Source organism: Haliotis rufescens, unplaced genomic scaffold, assembly GCF_023055435.1.
Source record: "Haliotis rufescens isolate VD_foot unplaced genomic scaffold, xgHalRufe1.0.p SCAF_58, whole genome shotgun sequence".
Taxonomy (NCBI): Eukaryota; Metazoa; Mollusca; class Gastropoda; order Lepetellida; family Haliotidae; genus Haliotis; species Haliotis rufescens.
The window spans coordinates 1,567,688-1,587,449 of NW_025964312.1; the positions used below are offsets into that span (position 1 = coordinate 1,567,688).

The window sequence follows — 19,762 nt, forward strand, 5'->3', positions numbered from 1 at the left end:
ATATGGCAGAAGTGGCCCAGTGGTCAGGCACTACAACTCCATGTGCAGAGTTGTGACCCTTAGCTGCAGATGTCCGCTGGGCATGGGTTCGAATCCCACATTCACTGTGATTATGATCCTTGGTTCATCAGCATCTTACCCGTGGAAGGCCAAGGGTGTCGCAGTCATCTGATATGCTGCAAATCGATGAGTAGAGTTGCATCCCTTACATTTGCCTGGAAATTGTAATTGTGAATCCCGGTTCGCCCCGATTATGTTTCCAGGTTTGTCAGCACCGTACCCGTGCTCATGGATTTCATCAAAGTTATAAACGTTTGAGATCTGCAAAACTTCGGGCTTTCCTCCCACATTAAGCTGACACGTCGCGATATAACTGGAATACTGTTAAAAGCGGCGTTAAACCCAACTCACTCACTATAATATCGGCATTTGTCCACTTAGAGTTACTAAGCAGCCATACACACACACACACACACACACACACACACACACACACACACACACACACACACACACACACACACACATACACACACACACACACACACACATATGTGCATGTACATAGCTATTTAAGTTCAATAATCTTAAATGAAATACTGTTCAAAGCGGCGTTAAACCCAACTGAACTGTGGTCATCATTTTGACCCAAGTAGTCGATATCTACCAACTATGTCCATATGGACCTCACTCCACTGTGATAAACAGCAGAAATACCAAATTCATGCAAAGGATGCAAAGCTAAATAACAAATATAAAAAAGGTAACATTTACATTGACGTTTAAGATTGCGTTGTGGGGCGGGCCCTAGGGATCTTATTACAGTGTATACGGTACAAAGTGATCAGAGGACTGGACAGGGGAAGGCCTGACTTGGTCCTGTGTGGCTTAACATGATTTGGGGGCACAGGTGGCCCAGTCGTCTAAGGCGCCACGATTCACTGTGCAGAGTTGCGTCCCTTGGCCACGCCAGAAACCTATGATTGTGGGTTCGAATCCCGGTTCGCCCCAATTATGTTTCTAGGTTTGTCAGCACCATACCCCTGCTCGTGGGTTTCACCGAATTGGTAAACATCTAAGACCTGCATCACTTCGGGCTTTCCTCCCACATTAAGCTGACATGCCGCGATATAACTGGAATACTGTTAAAAGCGGCGTTAAACCAAACTCACTCACTCACTCACTCACTCACTCACTCACTTAACATGATTTCTCTTTGTTTCAGGGTGTTGAACATTTAAGCTGGTTAGGTCTGTTCAAGGATATCTCAAGTGGGACGTCATTACAGCCATTTTGGGACAAACAGAAATCTCTCAAAAAGAGTGAGCAGCATAACCAACGGGTTTTTGAAAAGTTTATGAAAATGAGGTGAGACTGTTTCTTGAAACCATCATATTAATCATAAATATGTGCTGTGCTTACCTTGGCTGTGGCCAATGATAAAGTTAGGGACCTTGGCGTGATGAGAGAACGATGTACTTTATCGTACTTTCTTGTCAGAATGATGATTTGTTTCCAATGTTATTTGTTCTTCAAAAACAAAGTCATTTTTGTGAATTATTTACATGTGAAATGCACTCAAGATGTAGGCGCAGGGATTCTATAAGGAGATATACATAGTATATTTAAGTGTTGAGCTACTTAACCTGTTGGTTTGATGGTACTTGATTGAATATAGGACCAAATGTAGAGCTGAGACGCAATGGGAATTTGGGAATTTAACTTTTTCAAAGACTTAATGCTAGCTCTTGAAATTCCTGGATAAATGAATGGGAAAATAATATGTTTTTGAAGACTGTTAATTCTGTCGGCTGCAAGATGATGACAAACGATAGCTAAGATGTTAGAAAATCACTAAAACATCTGACTGTGTGTTGTTGGCAGTCAAGTCCAGATGACAGATGAAGTGCGGGACTATTTACGGAAGCCTACGTTCGACAACTGGCAGTGGGACGACTCTGAAATGCTCATTCTTCTCCGGCAAATGTACATAGATCTCGGCTTTGTCACAAAGTTCAATATCGAAGTAAGTCACTGCTATTGCTTCCGACTTCCGTATTAAACCACATTCAGCCAACTGATCAGTGTATGTTACACAATGTAAAGGTATGTTACACAATGTAAAGGTATGTTACACAATGTAAAGGTATGTTACACAATGTAAAGGTATGTTACACAATGTGAAGGTATGTTACACAATGCAATGGTATGTTACACAATGTAAAGGTATGTTACACAATGTAAAGGTATGTCACACAGTGGAGGTATGTTACACAATGTAAAGGTATGTTACACAATGTAAAGGTATGTCACACAGTGGAGGTATGTTACACAATGTAAAGGTATGTTACACAATGCAATGGTATGTTACACAATGTAAAGGTATGTTACACAATGTAAAGGTATGTTACACAATGTAAAGGTATGTTACACAATGTAAAGGTATGTTACACAATGTAAAGGTATGTTACACAATGTAAAGGTATGTTACACAATGTAAAGGTATGTCACACAGTGGAGGTATGTTACACAATGTAAAGGTATGTTACACAATGTAAAGGTATGTTACACAATGTAAAGGTATGTTACACAATGTAAAGGTATGTTACACAATGTAAAGGTATGTTACACAATGTAAAGGTATGTTGTAATTGTATCATGATGTTACATATTGTAGGTTCCTGCATGTTACATGATGTGATGTTACAGGTGCATGTTACATGATGTGATGCTACAGGTGCATGTGACATGATGTGATGCTACAGGTGCATGTGACATGATGTGATGCTACAGGTGCATGTTACATGATGTGATGCTACAGGTGCATGTTACATGATGTGATGTTACAGGTGCATGTTACATGATGTGATGCTACAGGTGCATGTGACATGATGTGATGCTACAGGTGCATGTTACATGATGTGATGCTACAGGTGCATGTTACATGATGTGATGCTACAGGTGCATGTTACATGATGTGATGTTACAGGTGCATGTTACATGATGTGATGTTACAGGTGCATGTTACATGATGTGATGCTACAGGTGCATGTTACATGATGTGATGCTACAGGTGCATGTTACATGATGTGATGTTACAGGTGCATGTTACATGATGTGATGTTACAGGTGCATGTTACATGATGTGATGCTACAGGTGCATGTTACATGATGTGATGCTACAGGTGCATGTAACATGATGTGATGCTACAGGTGCATGTGACATGATGTGATGTTACAGGTGCATGTTACATGATGTGATGCTACAGGTGCATGTAACATGATGTGATGCTACAGGTGCATGTTACATGATGTGATGTTACAGGTGCATGTAACATATGATGTTACATGATGTGATGCTACAGGTGCATGTTACATGATGTGATGCTACAGGTGCATGTTACATGATGTGATGCTACAGGTGCATGTTTCATGGCACTGTTGTCTGTTACAGATGCCGGTGTTACATCAGTGGTTGTATGAGATCTACAAGAACTACAATCAAGTGCCTTTCCATAACTTCAAACATTGTTTCATGGTTGCACAAATGGTAAGTCCATGCTGATAGGGGGTGGTGGGGTAGCCTAGTGGTAAAAGCGGTTGCTTGTCTGAAGACCTGGGTTCAATTCCCCACATGGGTAAATTGTGTGAAGGCATTTCTGGTGTCCCCCTGCCACGATGTTGCTGGAATATTGCTGAAAGTGGCGTAATGGTACTCACTTATTCCCATACTGGCAGCTGCACAGTTTTAGGTGTATCAACTGACATGTTCTGAATTTCAGACGAGTGTATGGCTGACGCACGGTCCTATGTTTCAGATGTATGGCCTCACGTGGCTCATCGATTTGCCGTCCATGTTAGACGATGTCGACATACTCACACTCATCACATCCGCCATCTGTCACGACCTTGACCACCCGGGCTATAACAATGCATATCAGGTAGGTGAAAAACTGCCTTGCATATTTAGCTGGAGCAATGAGATATAGTAGCATCGCATGAAATATGCCCTGCATCTGGTAATTCCAACTAAGTACCTGCCATGAGTCAGTCATATACACTAAAGTTCATCAACCTGATTATTTGTTTGGTTGGAGATTTATAACGGATGAACCATTGTTGGAACACCAAGAAAATGTTCATTATATTCAATCGCAAAATCTGACAAAATCACTTCACATGGAGTTGTAGGGTGTGTTTTTTCCTGTAGGGATCAAATTTTGAAATTGTGTTTTCTTATGTATCTATATTACCTTAAGGATTTTAGTTTCAAATAACATGCTTTACATTCAGGGGAGTAAAGAGCTCTGTTTGAAGGTGTTGAGCTGTAAATATGGCCACATAAAAGTGTATTGGATAGATTTAGCAACAAATCATGCTCTTTCATGATCGGTGATGTTTTGTTTGCAGATAAATGCTCGCACGGAGCTGGCGCTGCGGTATAATGACATCTCTCCCCTAGAGAACCACCATTGTGCAGAAGCATTTAAAATACTGGAGAAGAAGCAGTGTAACATCCTACGTAATCTTCCCCGGGATGAGTACCGCCGGGTTCGGGAGGGCATGATCAAGTACGTATAGCCACAGTTGTCTCCGGGGGCACGGGTGGCCCAGTCGTCTAAGGCGCCGCAATTCACTGTGCAGAGTTGCAGCCCTTGGGCACGCCAGAAACCTATGATTGTGGGTTCCAATCCCGGTTCGCCCTGATTATGTTTCTAGGTTTGTCAGCACCATACCCGTGCTCGTGGGTTTCACCGAAGTTGTAAAGGTCTGAGACCTGCATCACTTCGGGCTTTCCTCCCACATTAAGCTGACACGCCATGATATTACTGCAATATTGTTCAAAGCGGCGTTAAACCCAACTCACTCACAGTTGTCTCCCTTGTCATGCACCTCGTAAAGACAGAAGATTTTGTTATTTGTCTAGGACTGGTACTGAAGGACTGATGCATGGTCGGAATAAAATCCGAACCTCATAGACTTGTAGCGTGACCATGAACTTCTAGATCATTCTTGTCATTAGACAATATATCACGTGACTCATTGAACCATGGGTCCGGGTAGTCCTGTGGGTGCCCGAGTCCTACTCAGTCGCCAACCTACCCAAGTATCTGACTTTCCCACCCCAGCCCTAATGTACGTATGTAACAAACTCTAAACTGCAAACTAATGTATACAGTAAACTGATGATTGATCGACAACCCAAATACTTCTAATTAGTAAGTGTTGAGCAAATTGAGAAATGTCACTCAATGTAATTCGTGTCACTGACAATTTGTTTAACTCAGTCAGTGATGAATCAACACAATACGCGGAGACGATTGAACCTTGTTAAACTTGCATTATGTTTATCTTCCCTGTCCTTGGACTAAGCTTGTTTGGTAATCATATGAATGCTGCAATTATTGTGTTTTCTTTCATCCATGTTTCCGAGAGAAAACCTACAGAATGTCATGTTTTTGACAATTCAGATTTAAACAAGATAGTGAAATACATTTTTAAATAATCTTTTTTTTTCTTTTTTTTTTAATTATGTGGATGAAGGATGTTTCCGGCTCAAATGAACATTTCATGTTTCAGGTGTATATTAGCAACAGACATGGCAAAGCACAATGAGATTCTACACTCATTCAAATCGATCGTATCTACGTTTGACTTTACCGACAAAGAACATAGATCTGTGGTATGTATGAAGCAAAAATATAATATTTTTACATAAATCAAAAATATAAGAACACAATGTGTAAACATTTTTAGTTGGATTTTTTTAGTTTTTGTATTAATCATCTTTATTTGAAACGCCATGTTTTTCTAGTTTTCTTAAAAATAGGTTAATTGAAACTAAAAGAGGTAAGGTTCTCTCGATATTTGTTTTTGGAATGTACACAATGCTTTGTGATCAGTGCAGTACCAGATTTTAAGAATTATTCAATCTCTTCTAAGACTTTCTTGAAAGAATGTTTTGTGACTTAATAAATTACATGCTGTTGCCATGGTTACACTGACCTTGTATTCTCAGGCTATGTTGATGGAGAAGATGCCCTGATTATTTATCTGCAGAACAACAATATATCTTCACATATATCTTCACCACAGCAGCTATTATTGCTGTGGCTAAAAAACTGGCTCCTCAGACAGGGGTCCATATACACAAAAAATCTGAAGAAAACATTTTTTTCTGTATATGAATTTAAAAATATTTTACATTTCCCTCAACACTTCATTTCCAACTTTGCCAAATACAAAAAGAAATTTCCCACTGAAGTTATTACCTGCCTGAGTGTCATTGTTTTTTACCCTCATCAAATGAATTTTAAGACCAATAATGTTTTGTATACTTTTCCCAAATGCTACTCTCAGCTGATGATGATACTGATGAAAGTATCGGATATTTCTAACGAAGCTCGGCCGCTAGATGTCGCTGCACCATGGGTGGATTGTTTACTGCAAGAATTCTTTAATCAGGTTTGCAGACCGTGATGGACCCAATGTTTCTGTTTTGTCAACTTTCAGCTTCCACCGTGGTGCCTGCTGGTTTCTGATTATTTCCATGCATGACTTTTGTATCCATCTGCATAGGGGCTTGTGATAGCAGAAATAATTGTCAAGTGGAACCTTTTGACATAAGAATATTATTTTGTGGTATTTATTTTAGTGATAACTGAGCACATAATTTCATAAAATATCTCAAAAATTTTCATGATCCCTAACTTCATTGTTCAGCATAGCTGGAATAATGCTGATTGTGGTGAAAAAAAATCACCCACTCTAAGACTTTTTCCAAATTCTTTTTCCTGAAATGAAATTTGTGGAAAAGTAAGCTGTCAAGCATCCTGTGCAGAATTTTGATGGTGTCTTTTTCTGTCATCAGTATTCACTATTCACGATGTGGTTACATGTATTCAGATGTGAAATATTGTTTTGTCATTTAGTACATCTAACATTTCCTGGAAGGGATTTGACCTTTTTTTTATGTAAAACAGGTTAAGGGAGCGTTGCCTCCTATACCATAAGTTCCCAATTATTGATGACCCGTGAAGCTCCGGGATAGAATAGATCTTCAGCAACCCATGCTTGCCGTAAAAGGCGACTATGCTTGTCGTAAAAGGCGACTAACGGGATCAGGTGGTCAGGCTCGCTGACTTGGTTGATGCATGACATCGGTCCCAATTGTATGGATCGATGCTCATGATATCAATCACTGGATTGTCTGGTCCAGTCTCGATTATTTACAGACCACCGTCATATAGCTGGAATATTGCTGAGTGCAGTGTTAAACAACAAACCAACTAACCAACAAACCAACAAACCAATCATTGACAGATTCTGACTGTCTTCCTCACAGGTCTTTTAAGAGATTCTGAATTTATTTCAAGAATTGAGGTTACATTGGTTTGTTTGTTTGTTGTTTAACTTCGCATACAGCAATTTTACAGCTATTTGACAGCAGTCTGAAAATAATTAAATATGGACCAAACAATCCAGTGACTGACATCATGAGCATCAATCTATGCAATTGAGATACAATGACATGCATCCACCAAGTCAGAGTCTGACCACCTGATCCCATTAGTCACCTCTTACGACAGACATGGGTTGCTGAAGATGAATTCTAATCTCCATCTTCACAGGGGGGCTAGAGTTAGAGGTCATGATAGTTGTGAAGATTAAAACAGCCCCAAAACACTATTGTAATTGTAAATAGGGTTTAGATTTTCTTTCAGAAGTTTAACATCATAAAACGATCTTAAAATATTGCCGGGTGTAAAATAGACGTTAACTGTTTATCATTAAAGTTGAGAAAAATCAATCAACCGACTAATCCTAGTCCAAATTTCCAAATTAAATATTTCAACATTATGACAAAATAACGAACCTCATTCAAAAAACATTTACATTTGTAAATATTCATTTTTCACTTTGGAAATTTAATAATTTTTTCTGGAATACATATAGAAATATTCATGTTCTGTTTCAAATTACATTAAGTTAATCATTAAGGTTGACATGTGGTTAAAAATTTAAAAGACGAAGACAGAAATAAGTAATAAATGTGTTTAGGCCAAGTGCTTCCCTTTTTCTGTGGAATGTTCAGGGACCGTGACAGACAATTAAAGGCCAGGGGAGAGGTGGACTGGTATTACAATTGAAGGTCTATCAGTGAGTGAGTGAGTGTGGTTTTACGCCGCTTTTAGCAATATTCAAGCAATATCACGGCGGGGGACACCAGAAATGGGCTTCACACATTGTACCCATGTCGGGAATCGAACCCGGGTAATCGGCGTGACGAGCGAACGCTTTAACCACTAGGCTACCCGACTGCCCCTAAAGGTCTATCAGACAAAACTGATTACTTGTTATAAGACACAATTATTCAAAGGAACATTATTTATTAAGTGTTTATTCGTAGTGAGAACATAATACAGGATTTCCTCACATGACTTCTTTGTTAGTGCCGACCAATTTAATTTCTTGTTTTATGAACTTTCTTTGTCAGTATGCTGAAAATTAAAAACTTTTTTCATTAAAGTATATTTTCTGAAACAGCATTTAAACTTTTTTTTACTTTCAAATTTAAGAGTAGGTTTGTGAGTAAAATAAGAATTTAGATTTGTCTGGCCTTGTTTTTCTTTTTCAATTCTATTTTACAGTACAGCATGCTTGTTATTCCCATGTGTTCAAAAGTGTTCTCTCATTTCTATTTTATGCTTGCACTGAATGTATTTCTACATCTGTTGTATTACATTTGCCAAAAGGGCCATTAAATTTTGAGTTCAAGAACATTTTTGAGGTCGTATAAGAGTAGGTTTTGGCCTATTTTGCAGAATTGCAGGAATATGACTGGGAGTCTGGGACACAAAGAATTGGCTTCACAAATTGTGCCAGTCCAATTTTGCAGGTTCTACCGGGTACCCATCTGCAGCTTAGTAAACTGACATTGTTTACCTGTTAAAGGTCTTCACATGATAGTTGAATCAAACCCAGGTCCTTCCTATTCTAGACCGCCTCCGTGGTCTAGTGGTAGAGTGTCCGCCCGGAGAGCGGAAGGTCCGGGGTTTCGATCCCCGACCGCGTCATACCAAACGACGTTAAAAGATGGTACTTGTTGTTACCCTGTCTGGCACTCGGCATAAAGGGGCTAAAACAAGGACTGGTCGGCTCGGAGTCAGTATACTGTGTCTGAGTGGGGTATTCATGTTAAACTGTGGCATGGTATCTCAGTGAGCTAGCACTATAAATCGGCATCAGTCTGGATTAGTACAAGCAGCCACATAAACACACACACGTACATGCACGTCGCTATATAAGTGCAATAATCTTGGACGCGACGTTACCTCACCTTCCCATTCTACAGCATTGTAGATTGACATACTTAAGTATTGTCGACTATGAAAATTCCACTCTCTTGCTCCTCAATTAACAGGAAAAAAAGTACAGACATACAGAAGTGTTTTTCATACTTGAGTAAAGAGAACTTTGAACTCAAGAATTAATGGCTCTTTGGGCAATATTGGTGTCCGTATGTTTCCATTCTTTGTGTGTTCTGTTTTCACTTTTGAGTTTTATTTATTTTTCTGTTTTTTGTCCTTACCTCTCAGCTGTTGATGATTTTAATAAAAGTGGCTGACATTTCCAATGAAGTAAGACCCATGGAAGTTGCTGAACCATGGTTGGATTGTTTGTTACAAGAATTTTTCAATCAGGTAAATTCAGTAATCTTAAGAATATAAAATGATTTTTATTATGCTCTATTAATTATCAATGTCATAGAGAAGATAGATTTGTGTACAAAAATATATGATTCAGAATATATAAATTGATTCTTTTTCTTCATTCCCTCAGCAAATGTTAAGGACGCGGTTCAAAAGTGTGGTGTCGGATAAGGAACCTGTTAATTCTTAGTGTATTTAGACCCCCCGCCTAAAAGAATTTTGTTATTCATTTTTGAAAATCTAGCACAACAAAAGTTGTGAATCAACAAAGGTGTTTGATCTGGCACAAGCTTACTTGTATTTCTTATTGTTTCACCTGTGATGGTGATGCTGTTAGTTCCCAGACCGCCTCCGTGGTCTAGTGGTGGAGCATCCACCCGGAGAGCGGAAGGTCCGAAGGTCTGCGGCATGCTATCTCAGCAGGCTAACTCTATAATTTTGAGGGGCATGGATGGCCTAGTCATCTAGAAACCTATGATTGTGGGTTCAAATCCTGGTTCGCCCCGATTATGTTTCTAGGTTTGTCAGCACCATACCATTCATCGAAGTGGTAAACGTCTGAGATCTGCAAAACTTAAGGCTTTCCTCCCACATTAAGCTGACACGCCGCGATATAACTGGAATACTGTTAAAAGCGGCATTAAACCCAACTCACTCACTATAATATTGGCATTTGTCCGAACTAGTACAAGCAGCCACACACATACACGCACACGCACACGCACACACACACACACACACACACACACACACACACATACGTAGCTATTAAAGTGCAATAATCTTAGATGCGACATCAAACCCCATTTCACATAATCTAACCCGTTATTTCCCGAGTAAATATGTAATTGGAGCTGTCATTTATTGACTTGAACAGTAAAAAAAACAGGAATCTCTGACAGAATTTACAATTGAATCTGACATCCAACTTTTGAGATGCTCTCTTGTGGTCCTGAAAGTGAGGTGAGTTTTATTCCGATTGGTGAAACCTATGATAATTAGTCAATATTCTTGTTCTTATTTTCATGGTTGAAATGGATTCTTTTCAGAGTGACCTCGAGAAGTTAGAGGGCTTACCTGTTGCACCGTTCATGGACCGTGACAAGGTCACAAAGCCATCGTCTCAAGTTGGTTTTATCAAGTTTGTGTTGCTGCCGTTGTTTGAAGCTCTTGGGAGCCTCTTCCCCAAAGTGGAGGTAACAGTTTTTTTATTTACAAAAAGTTTAGGGTCAGTTTTTGTTCATGGTAAATATTTGACAAGGAAGGAAAATAGTGATTTTGTTTTTCTCAACACATAGCCTATGCAATTTATGATCATTTGGCTATGATACCAACTATTTAATATTTCAATTATTTTTGTGGCTGCGGTTGGGGAGGGAAGGAAGGAGAAAGGATGTTTGTTTTTCGGTCACTGCTTGGAGATTTACAAGTTTTTATTTGAAAGGTTGAGCGAAACATTTTTTTTATTGGGATGTCGCGCAAACAACAAACCTGAGGCTTCAATTCTTATTCCCAGTCTTTTCTGCAATAAGTTTATTTTTCCAAGAAATCCCAGCCAACCTTCCATAGTTCCACCATGACTTTGGAAGGTCCTTGATTCTGATTGGTCAGTCAGAGGTTTGAAATCAACATATCCACCTCTGATTGAAACAGTTCAAAGTACTTCTGTCTGTATCATTATCAGTAGGCATTTTGAAATAATGATATGTCTCATTGTTGCTTACAAAGAGTTGTAGTTCCAACAAAATTCAAAGGATGTGTGGCAATATGTATTTGTACAGAAAATACGATAGAATTGTCCAGGAGACTGTAGGTCAAATCTTAAGGAAAATTTTGAACATTAATTCAATTTAACATTGTCAGATGTGATAGCTCTTCATTGAAAACACAGTATGCTTTTCTTCTAAGTCACTCCTTGCGGCTTTCCTCCTACATCAAGGTGACACACCGTGATATAACTGGAATAGTGTTTAAAGTGGTGTTGAATCCATCTCACTCACTCCAAACTAACTGGTTTAAATTAAAGCCAGTTCTTGATCCTGCCTGGTACTGGTTCAATCTCATTAAAATCAGACCTTAGTTCTCGCTCCCGCTAAACAAAGATCTGAAGACATCCCATTAGGGCTCATGTCAGAACGACCTTTCATCTGACCAATGAGAGCGTCGCTTACCAGATCATGAAAGTGACAGTCGGAATGTGATTTCTAATCATACAACCTCGAAAACTTTAACACAGGGTATTCCGAACGATAGTTACAGGTTTAACGACTGAATCCATACAATCTAGACCATCTATTAGCCATTCCAGAATGTTCTTTTGTTTAGGTTTCAAATTTGTAATCGAGAATTTGTCAAAATATGTTTCGAAGCGTAGACGCTAACTTGAAATTAGTGCCGTAAAGCACGAGAAAGCTGCCTTCTGATTGGTCATTCTATTGGTCGGTCAAAGTTTGCGCAAGGTCGGTCTGACGTGACCCGTAATGGGATGTCCTCAGATCTTTGTTTAGCCATAGCGAGAACCAATGTCTGATTTTAATGAGATTGGGTACTGGTTTCAAAATACAGCTTAAGGTGACAACCAACCTCACTCTATGATTATCACTTTGCTTAGGTTTCATCCCTTTGAAAATTGTTGTCAATACACTTGCAGCCCGAAATCATCGAGCCAGTACGGAAAGCCCTGGAGTACTACACAGACATGCAGAAAGCCTTGGAAGAAGAAAAGAAGAAAAAGGAAGGCACACATGGACTCACAAAACAAAATGGCATCACACCTGCTCAAGTCAGTAAAGGGAAGCTGCAAACATAGTACAAGCTGGAAATAGGACTAACCACTCAAGACCGGAAGCAGATGGTAGAGGAAGGGAGGTAACTCCCATTTCAATAATTCAAGGGACATAACTCCACACTTCTGAGGTGCTGCATATATTGGACCCAGTGTTGAAATGGAAATGATTCCAGGCATTGAAGAATTGCAATGGGAGGAACCAGACTGTTTCCTTCCTTCGAGGTTTCTAAGATTGCCAATTGGCCATTTTAGTGATCCGACTTTAAGAAAAGATTGTGCTGGCTGCAATTCTCAGATTTCGACCATATCAAGACTTCCAACGAAAAACATATTCTGAGGATGAAAAATAGCTCCTTTGTTGATTAGGTTAAAGTTCAAATGAGTTATTTTTGACACTTGAGTTAAGGTCCCTGACAGACCAAGGTATATATATATATATGTTTTACAGATCCTAAAGATCTATCTTGTTATGAATATCAAAACTGGTGCAAACTGTTGAAAGTGATTTGAGATCAGTTTGATGATGTCTCTGTGCTGAAAACAGAAAATTCTTCTGTAGGATTTTGACAGCAACTTCTGGACGATTCTGACTGCAAACCTGCCTACTTCTGTTGAAATGTGGAGTCAATATCAAGAAGTACAACAGGGTTATGTTCTAATCTGTGTTCACAGGGGACTAAAGCTGCCATGAGTTGATTCAGTGTGTCCACCTTCATCGTCACACGTCGGCGTGTGATAGTGACAAGTTTGTGATAGAAATTGTCATACATATATATGTGCATGTTTCCTGGAAACAAGTTCTGATTCATCGTTAATGATAATTGCTTCGGTGAAGCAAAGTTAGTGTTATCATTCAACAAAGATTCAGAGTGACACTCTGGCATTTTAAAGTTTCTTCTTCTCCATATTCAGGGATTTTGGTTACTGTGACAATGAATTTTGTATATTTTATCATTTGGAAAGGTACCTCATAGTCTCATGTTATTTTTCTTTACAATAAACTATGATATTAGCGTGGAAATAAAAGTGGAGTTAATCGTAATGCATGTCGAACAAACCAAGAAGCAGCCCTTGAAGTAATCAGTCTAAATAAATACCTTGCAAATGTTGAATAGCAGTCCTCATGAACATGAAGCACTCCGGCAGATTGACTGCCACGAAAATTATTGGTTGATTTTTAGAATTTAGTTTGAGAAAATTACAAAATGATTATAAAATTTTGTTTCGCATCAATTAGTTTGTGTTTTGTTCAGAACTATATTTTGGTGCTTTTACAGAAAATTAACATCAATCCAAACATTTTCTTAAATTATGTTACCTTCTGTTGTTTGACTCCAGAAAAGAAATGAATGTGATGTAGCCTTATAAGATGAAATTGGCAAGATGTTTCTTTTTGCACTTAGTTTTCAAAATTTGCTTAACAAATCGTAAGGACGAAATACAAATTAAAATTTCATTTTTTTCGGATTGGGCATTTAAAAAAATATTTATAAAAGAAATGAAAAGCGGTATAATAATTATTCGAGAGGTTACTTTCCTGTCTGGTTTGACCAACTTTATTGGATTATTTTTTCATATTCCAAAACAAATTTACACACTAGGTGAAAAGGCACATTTCATTTTTTAGATATTTGAGGCTGTGGATCCGTAGATTAGGTATTTGAAAACAATCTGCCCAAGTAATAACCACATCCAGGATAATAGTATTTGCAAAGCATTCTGCAATACTTGGTGTAAAAATATTAAGTATTGGTATTTTAAACATCATTTTCTGCAATATTTTTTACCTGTCAACACTAGGATACATCGGTTTCATCAACTATGATATTAGAACGTACCTTCTCACATTGAGCAATTTTGTTTTGTTCCTTTTCTTTTTTCTATGTTACATTTCTATTATTATTTTATTGTTAGTTTAGTTTAGTTTACAATCAGTTTGAGGAATTGACATCAGCTTCCTTTTATTTAGGAGTTGAAACAAGACTGCCAATACATTTTTTTACCATCAAAGTAACATTAGATTTGTGTTTATGTAAATGTTTCATTGCCCTGATCTGTTCAGTGGCATCTGTTCCCAACCAGAAATTATCATGTGATTGTTTCATTATTTTATTTCTTTTGATCTTTATAGTTAATATTCCATGCTTAATTTCTGCAGTATCGGTAATATAAATCAAGAATCATTTTATGCAATTTTACTACTCATGTAATTTTACTATTAGAATTAAGTGTCGAAAGTCTCTTCAATTTTACTTTTAGAAGCATCAAAAATTGTTTTACTCTATCTTAGAAATGTTTATAAGTGACACATTTTAATGGCAATGTTTATAATTTATTTCTTTTCTTGGAAGTACATTTTTACTCTTTAGTTTATATTCTTTTAATTTAAATGTTATTGTAAAAATTCCAAACGTGCTGGTGTCTATTGAGCTACATGACAAATATTTACTTTCAAAAACTGCATCATGGCTCACATGTCAAATTTGTTCAAGAATTATTTTATTGGCTGATTTAGTTAAGAATTCAATACTTTTATTCACATGAACAATTCATCTCCTTTGACCAAATAATTGATTTAAGAAAATCATATTAAAATCAGATCCTTTACTCGGGTGTGATAGTCTCCAGAGGAGGTCATGTCAGGTGAACCTTCTGATCAGCCAGACAGCATCCAGGCTTCTGAGTTCTTGGTACGAGGGAAAGAAGCATCCAGCCTCCTAAGTTCTTGGAGGTGCGGTCGGGTAGCCTAGTGGTAAAGCGTTCGCTCGTCACGCTGAAGACCCGGGTTCGATTCCCGACATAGGTACAATGTGTGAAGCCAATTTCTGGTGCCCCCCGCCGTGATATTGCTGGAATATTGCTAATAGCGGCGTAAAACTCACTCACTCACTCTAAGTTCTTGGTACGAGGGAGAGAAGCATTCAGGCCAGAATATCTGAGTTCTGTATCTTAAAAACTAAAACGATAAAATTGGATGGTAGTTAAAAAAGGCAGTGCCATATTATTGCTGTGGACATTGTATTCACCCGGCCATTTCTAAGTGCCATGGCATCTACCCTTACAAGGGAGTACCATCGCAGGGATATTTGTCTTCTCTTTGAGTTTTTGTTTGTACAAATCAAAATTTCCAAAAGTGCATGCAGGCCGCTATGTTAGTGCAACAATATTGAACGCGACGTTAAACCCCATTTCACTTCACCTCATTTAGGTTGGGTGATCAAAGTTCAATAAAGGTTCATCTGACGCAACCTCTTATGGAGGCGTATTCAGATCTTTAAGCAGAGGAATTGTGTCCGAGTAAAATATCTGATTTTAATAGCATTGGATTTTATTAGGATACAGTCTGTTCTGTAAGTGCCATAAATGTTTTATGTGACAATGTCCAGACCTACTGGCACCAGTGGAACGCAAGTCTCTCGTTTGATGGCTATGTTATTTTGAACTTGGGAGTCTATCTCTAAGAACATAGATTTATGTATTTGTACAAACAAGAAGAAATAGAATTAAAAACTAGATGGTCCTGGTTATGAAAGAAGTTGGTGCATTGGACTAAGTATTTCAAGTGTATATGTGTGGAAGTGCGAACATGTGTAAAGTTTCTGTGACAACGGGTAAGTGTGATCCCACAGTTTGTCTGCCCAAACATTATGTATTATATAGTTCAGTGTGTACACGGGCACTGAGCCATTGTAAATTTTAATATCCTAAATATACATATCCATCTTTCAGCTGCTCTGAGGTTTCAAATTGTATAAATACCTTTTCTAGATTTGCTTTCAGTACGAGAACATATAATTTGTAGGATTGTGGAGAGGTTCTGATTAAAGATAGATAGAAAATTTTATATTGAACAAAAATAATTGGGATGCACCTCCATTAAAAAATTAAGGCAGGTGAACCAAAATGTATCACAACTATATGGAGGGGTGTAAAATATGATGCAGTCCAAAGACCAATCTCTGACCCCCATGTCCCTTTTAATATTAAAAATGACCATTTCCTAAACATGATATGAAGTAAAAAAAATAATACAAAATTGTAAAGTCCTGGGAAGAAAAATATGTTGTGTTCTCAAAATTAGGCTCCTCTCTGAAAAGGTACTGAAAGGTTTGAGAGAAAAAAATTAAATTGGTCTCAGAACAAAAATGCTGGCAACACTTCACCTCCCCAGAACAAAATGCCAGCAACCCTCCACCCCCAGAAAGAAATGGTCAATCTCAAAGTGAACAATCCCTACACAATGTTTTAATTTTCTTATTGAGATTTTTGTTATATCATCATTGTTCTTTCATATTGTTAAATATATATTTATTAGTTTCATCTGAAACATTTTCCATCATTTGAAGCGCAGAACTAGACATCATTATTGAAAAGGACAAAAATGTAATACCTTTTTATATTTACAGACAGATTTTTGTACCGCTGATCTGATATATGTCAATAGAAGAGAACCTGGTTTATGATAGATTTTATCATCTACAAACTTCATTAACAAGAAAGAAATACAGACATGCTGACTGATCAGTCTTGTAAGGTCAGGGTGACCTGATTGGTGCATAGTGAAATAAATGGGAACTGTCAATAAGTATGTTTTTTTATGTTTTTGTGTGTGTGCCAGTTGTGTGCTCACCTGCTCCTAGATGACCTGATTTTCACAAAAATTCAACATTTCTTGGTCCAGTTATTATTGCATCACACTTCCATGCTGTTGTTCCTACACTGACACCAGACCACACATAACAGTGAAGGATGCAGGACACTTCCATGCTGTTGTTCCTACACTAACACCAGAACACACATAACAGTGAAGGATGCAGGACACTTCCATGCTGTTGTTCATACACCGACACCAGACCACACATAACAGTGAAGGATGCAGGACACTTCCATGGTGTTGTTCCTACACCGACACCAGACCACACATAACAGTGAAGGATGCAGGACACTTCCATGCTGTTGTTCCCTTACTGACAGGGGTTACGGGTGGCCCAGTCGTCTAAGGTGCGGCTATTCGCTGTGCAGAATTGCCTACCTTGGGCACGCCAGAAACCTATGATTGTGGGTTCGCCCCGATTATGTTTCTATGTTTGTCAGCACCATACCCGTGCTCATAGGTTTCAGCATAAACGTCTGAGACCTGCATCACTTCGGGCTTCCTCCCACATTAAGCTGACAAGCCGCGATATAACTGGAATACTGTTAAGAGCGGTGTTAAACCCAACTCGCTCACTTTATACAATTACATCTCCACTGTCAATTTATCACGTCAAACATGAGTAACAGATAATTTCAGCGCTGACAGACCCATGGCATCAGCTGTTTGAGAATATCAAAGAAGTAAGGCGATCGGGGCATCGGGCACTTTAAATCCTGCGTACAGTCATTTGCATTGACAATAAAAATATGTTTCAAATTTCCAGTGTCTAGTGAAGCAGACTTATCCCTGCTTGACAGCTGACATTGTATTAAGGATTAAGTACCAAGGCCAGAGTGTATCTGGCTGTGTTGCTGGTGTGCTTGGTGGGGACAAAATACAAAATGTTACTCCCTCATCACTTATGTTTTCTATAACAAATAAAAGTTTACTTGCCCTTGCATGTGTTCTTGATGGACTCCACCGGTGGGCAGGGCACACTCACCTTTCCGCGAACACCTGGTTTCATAACTTTTGATAGTGATATATATGGGGAGGTGGGGTAGCCTAGTGGTTAAAACGTTCGCTCGTCACGCTGAACGGGTTCGATTCCTCACATGGGTACAATGTGTGAAGCCCATTTCTGGTGTCCCCTGCCGTGATATTGCTGGAATATTGCTAAAAGAGACGTAAAACCTTACCCACTCACTCACTCACTCATAAAAACTTGCTCGTGATATAGTCGGAATCGTACATTCGAGTGAATATGTAAAGGGTTTTGTCCCATTTTAAAAATTATTATTCTTATTTACAGATTAAAATATAAAATGCAGCAAAGAGGGTTTGGGTTATTCTGACACAGTCAGGCAGGTTAGGCTCATCATCAGCTCAGGCCCTTGCCCTCAAACCCTCCGAGAACTTTTCCGAGAATGTGAAGACTCCCAAACACTGCTTCCTTCTGCATTACACAGATTGTCAGAAGGGCTGTATTCCTGGTAGCAAACACGGGTACTCTCCCGATGTCAGTCAACAGATTGGGAGGTACCAAACCTATGGCACCGAGAACAACGGGGAGTCGGACAACTTGCTACTTGGGATGCAAGCGTGACATTTCGAAAGTGTGGTCATCATGTTTGCCATGATTTTCCTGCATCTAGTCAGTCAATCACATTAGTGTCAAAAGGGACAGAATATTCAATAATATAAATGATTTCATTGGATTTATCAAAAGGGACTTGATCGGGTTTGTTTGCCTGCATAGGTCCTAGGCTGTATACGGGCCTATTCCAAAGAACATTGTATTTATCATTTTCCCTGACGCTCTCTTCATATTCTGAGTCATACTATGGATGGACCTCTGTGCCAACCCCACAAACATGGCGAAGACGGTAATAAAAGGATCGAGCCTCTCCATCATGTCGCTTAAGATACTGTGTTTGTGCCAAAGCTGGCACGAATACAAGGATAACACTCATCATATCGTCTTGTCCATGCAAGTAACACTCTCAAACCCTGAGACCCGTGAAGATCCGGGGTAGAATAGGTCTTCAGCAACACACGCTTGCCGTAAAAGGCGACTATGCATGTCGTGAAAGGCGACTAACGGGATCGAAACTCAAACCCCCAAGGAGCGTCTATGTCTGATTCACAGAGTGCGCCAAGAAAATTAACGCGAGGGAACGCAATAGCATTATGAACATTATGGCGAGGAACGCGATAGCACACGAGACATCGCTATACATACTTTCACCATGGCAGAAAGAAAGGTTCCATACAAAAGGGAGTAATGAGGTTGCGCCTGTGTTCTGTGACGGTTTCTTTTGTTCAAATCGAAACTTCCGAATTGAGGTGGTAAAGAATGAAGCTGAATCGTTTCAGAGACCTCACATCTGATTGGCTATTAAGTACCCATGCATCCTTGGAGATGGCGAGAGTGGTGGTGTATCGGATTTCAACTAATATTTTCTCTTTATGTGACGTTTGTGTACATGTGTTGGTACCTTTATAAAACAGGTTTGACAACCTCAAGGTACCAGCACATGCCCCCAACCGTCGCCTTGACAAAAAAGAAGTTGAAATCCATAGATTAACTCTGCCTTATTGATTAAACAGTTTCAGTAACGCCAC

General features: G+C 38.9%; 1 protein-coding gene across 6 annotated transcripts in view; it reads left to right on the forward strand.

Moving 5' to 3' along the window:
- LOC124112809 (high affinity cGMP-specific 3',5'-cyclic phosphodiesterase 9A-like) overlaps nucleotides 1-17,089 on the forward strand; it is a 101,567-nt gene extending 84,478 nt beyond the window's left edge. For 4 of the 6 annotated variants that reach the window (XM_046472957.2, XM_046472956.2, XM_046472958.2 and 1 more), the window contains exons 5-13: nucleotides 1,226-1,368; nucleotides 1,885-2,026; nucleotides 3,455-3,550; nucleotides 3,819-3,941; nucleotides 4,411-4,571; nucleotides 5,581-5,683; nucleotides 9,600-9,704; nucleotides 10,763-10,909; nucleotides 12,364-17,089. In XM_046472957.2, the coding sequence (XP_046328913.1) occupies nucleotides 1,226-1,368; nucleotides 1,885-2,026; nucleotides 3,455-3,550; nucleotides 3,819-3,941; nucleotides 4,411-4,571; nucleotides 5,581-5,683; nucleotides 9,600-9,704; nucleotides 10,763-10,909; nucleotides 12,364-12,522 (1,179 nt within the window). In that variant the 3' untranslated portion in view covers nucleotides 12,523-17,089. Of the gene's footprint in view, nucleotides 1-1,225; nucleotides 1,369-1,884; nucleotides 2,027-3,454; nucleotides 3,551-3,818; nucleotides 3,942-4,410; nucleotides 4,572-5,580; nucleotides 5,684-6,360; nucleotides 6,466-9,599; nucleotides 9,705-10,762; nucleotides 10,910-12,363 lie in introns of all 6 variants that reach the window. The other 2 variants (XM_046472959.2, XM_046472955.2) reach the window with 2 other exon arrangements.
- Nucleotides 17,090-19,762: the final 2,673 nt, after the last annotated feature.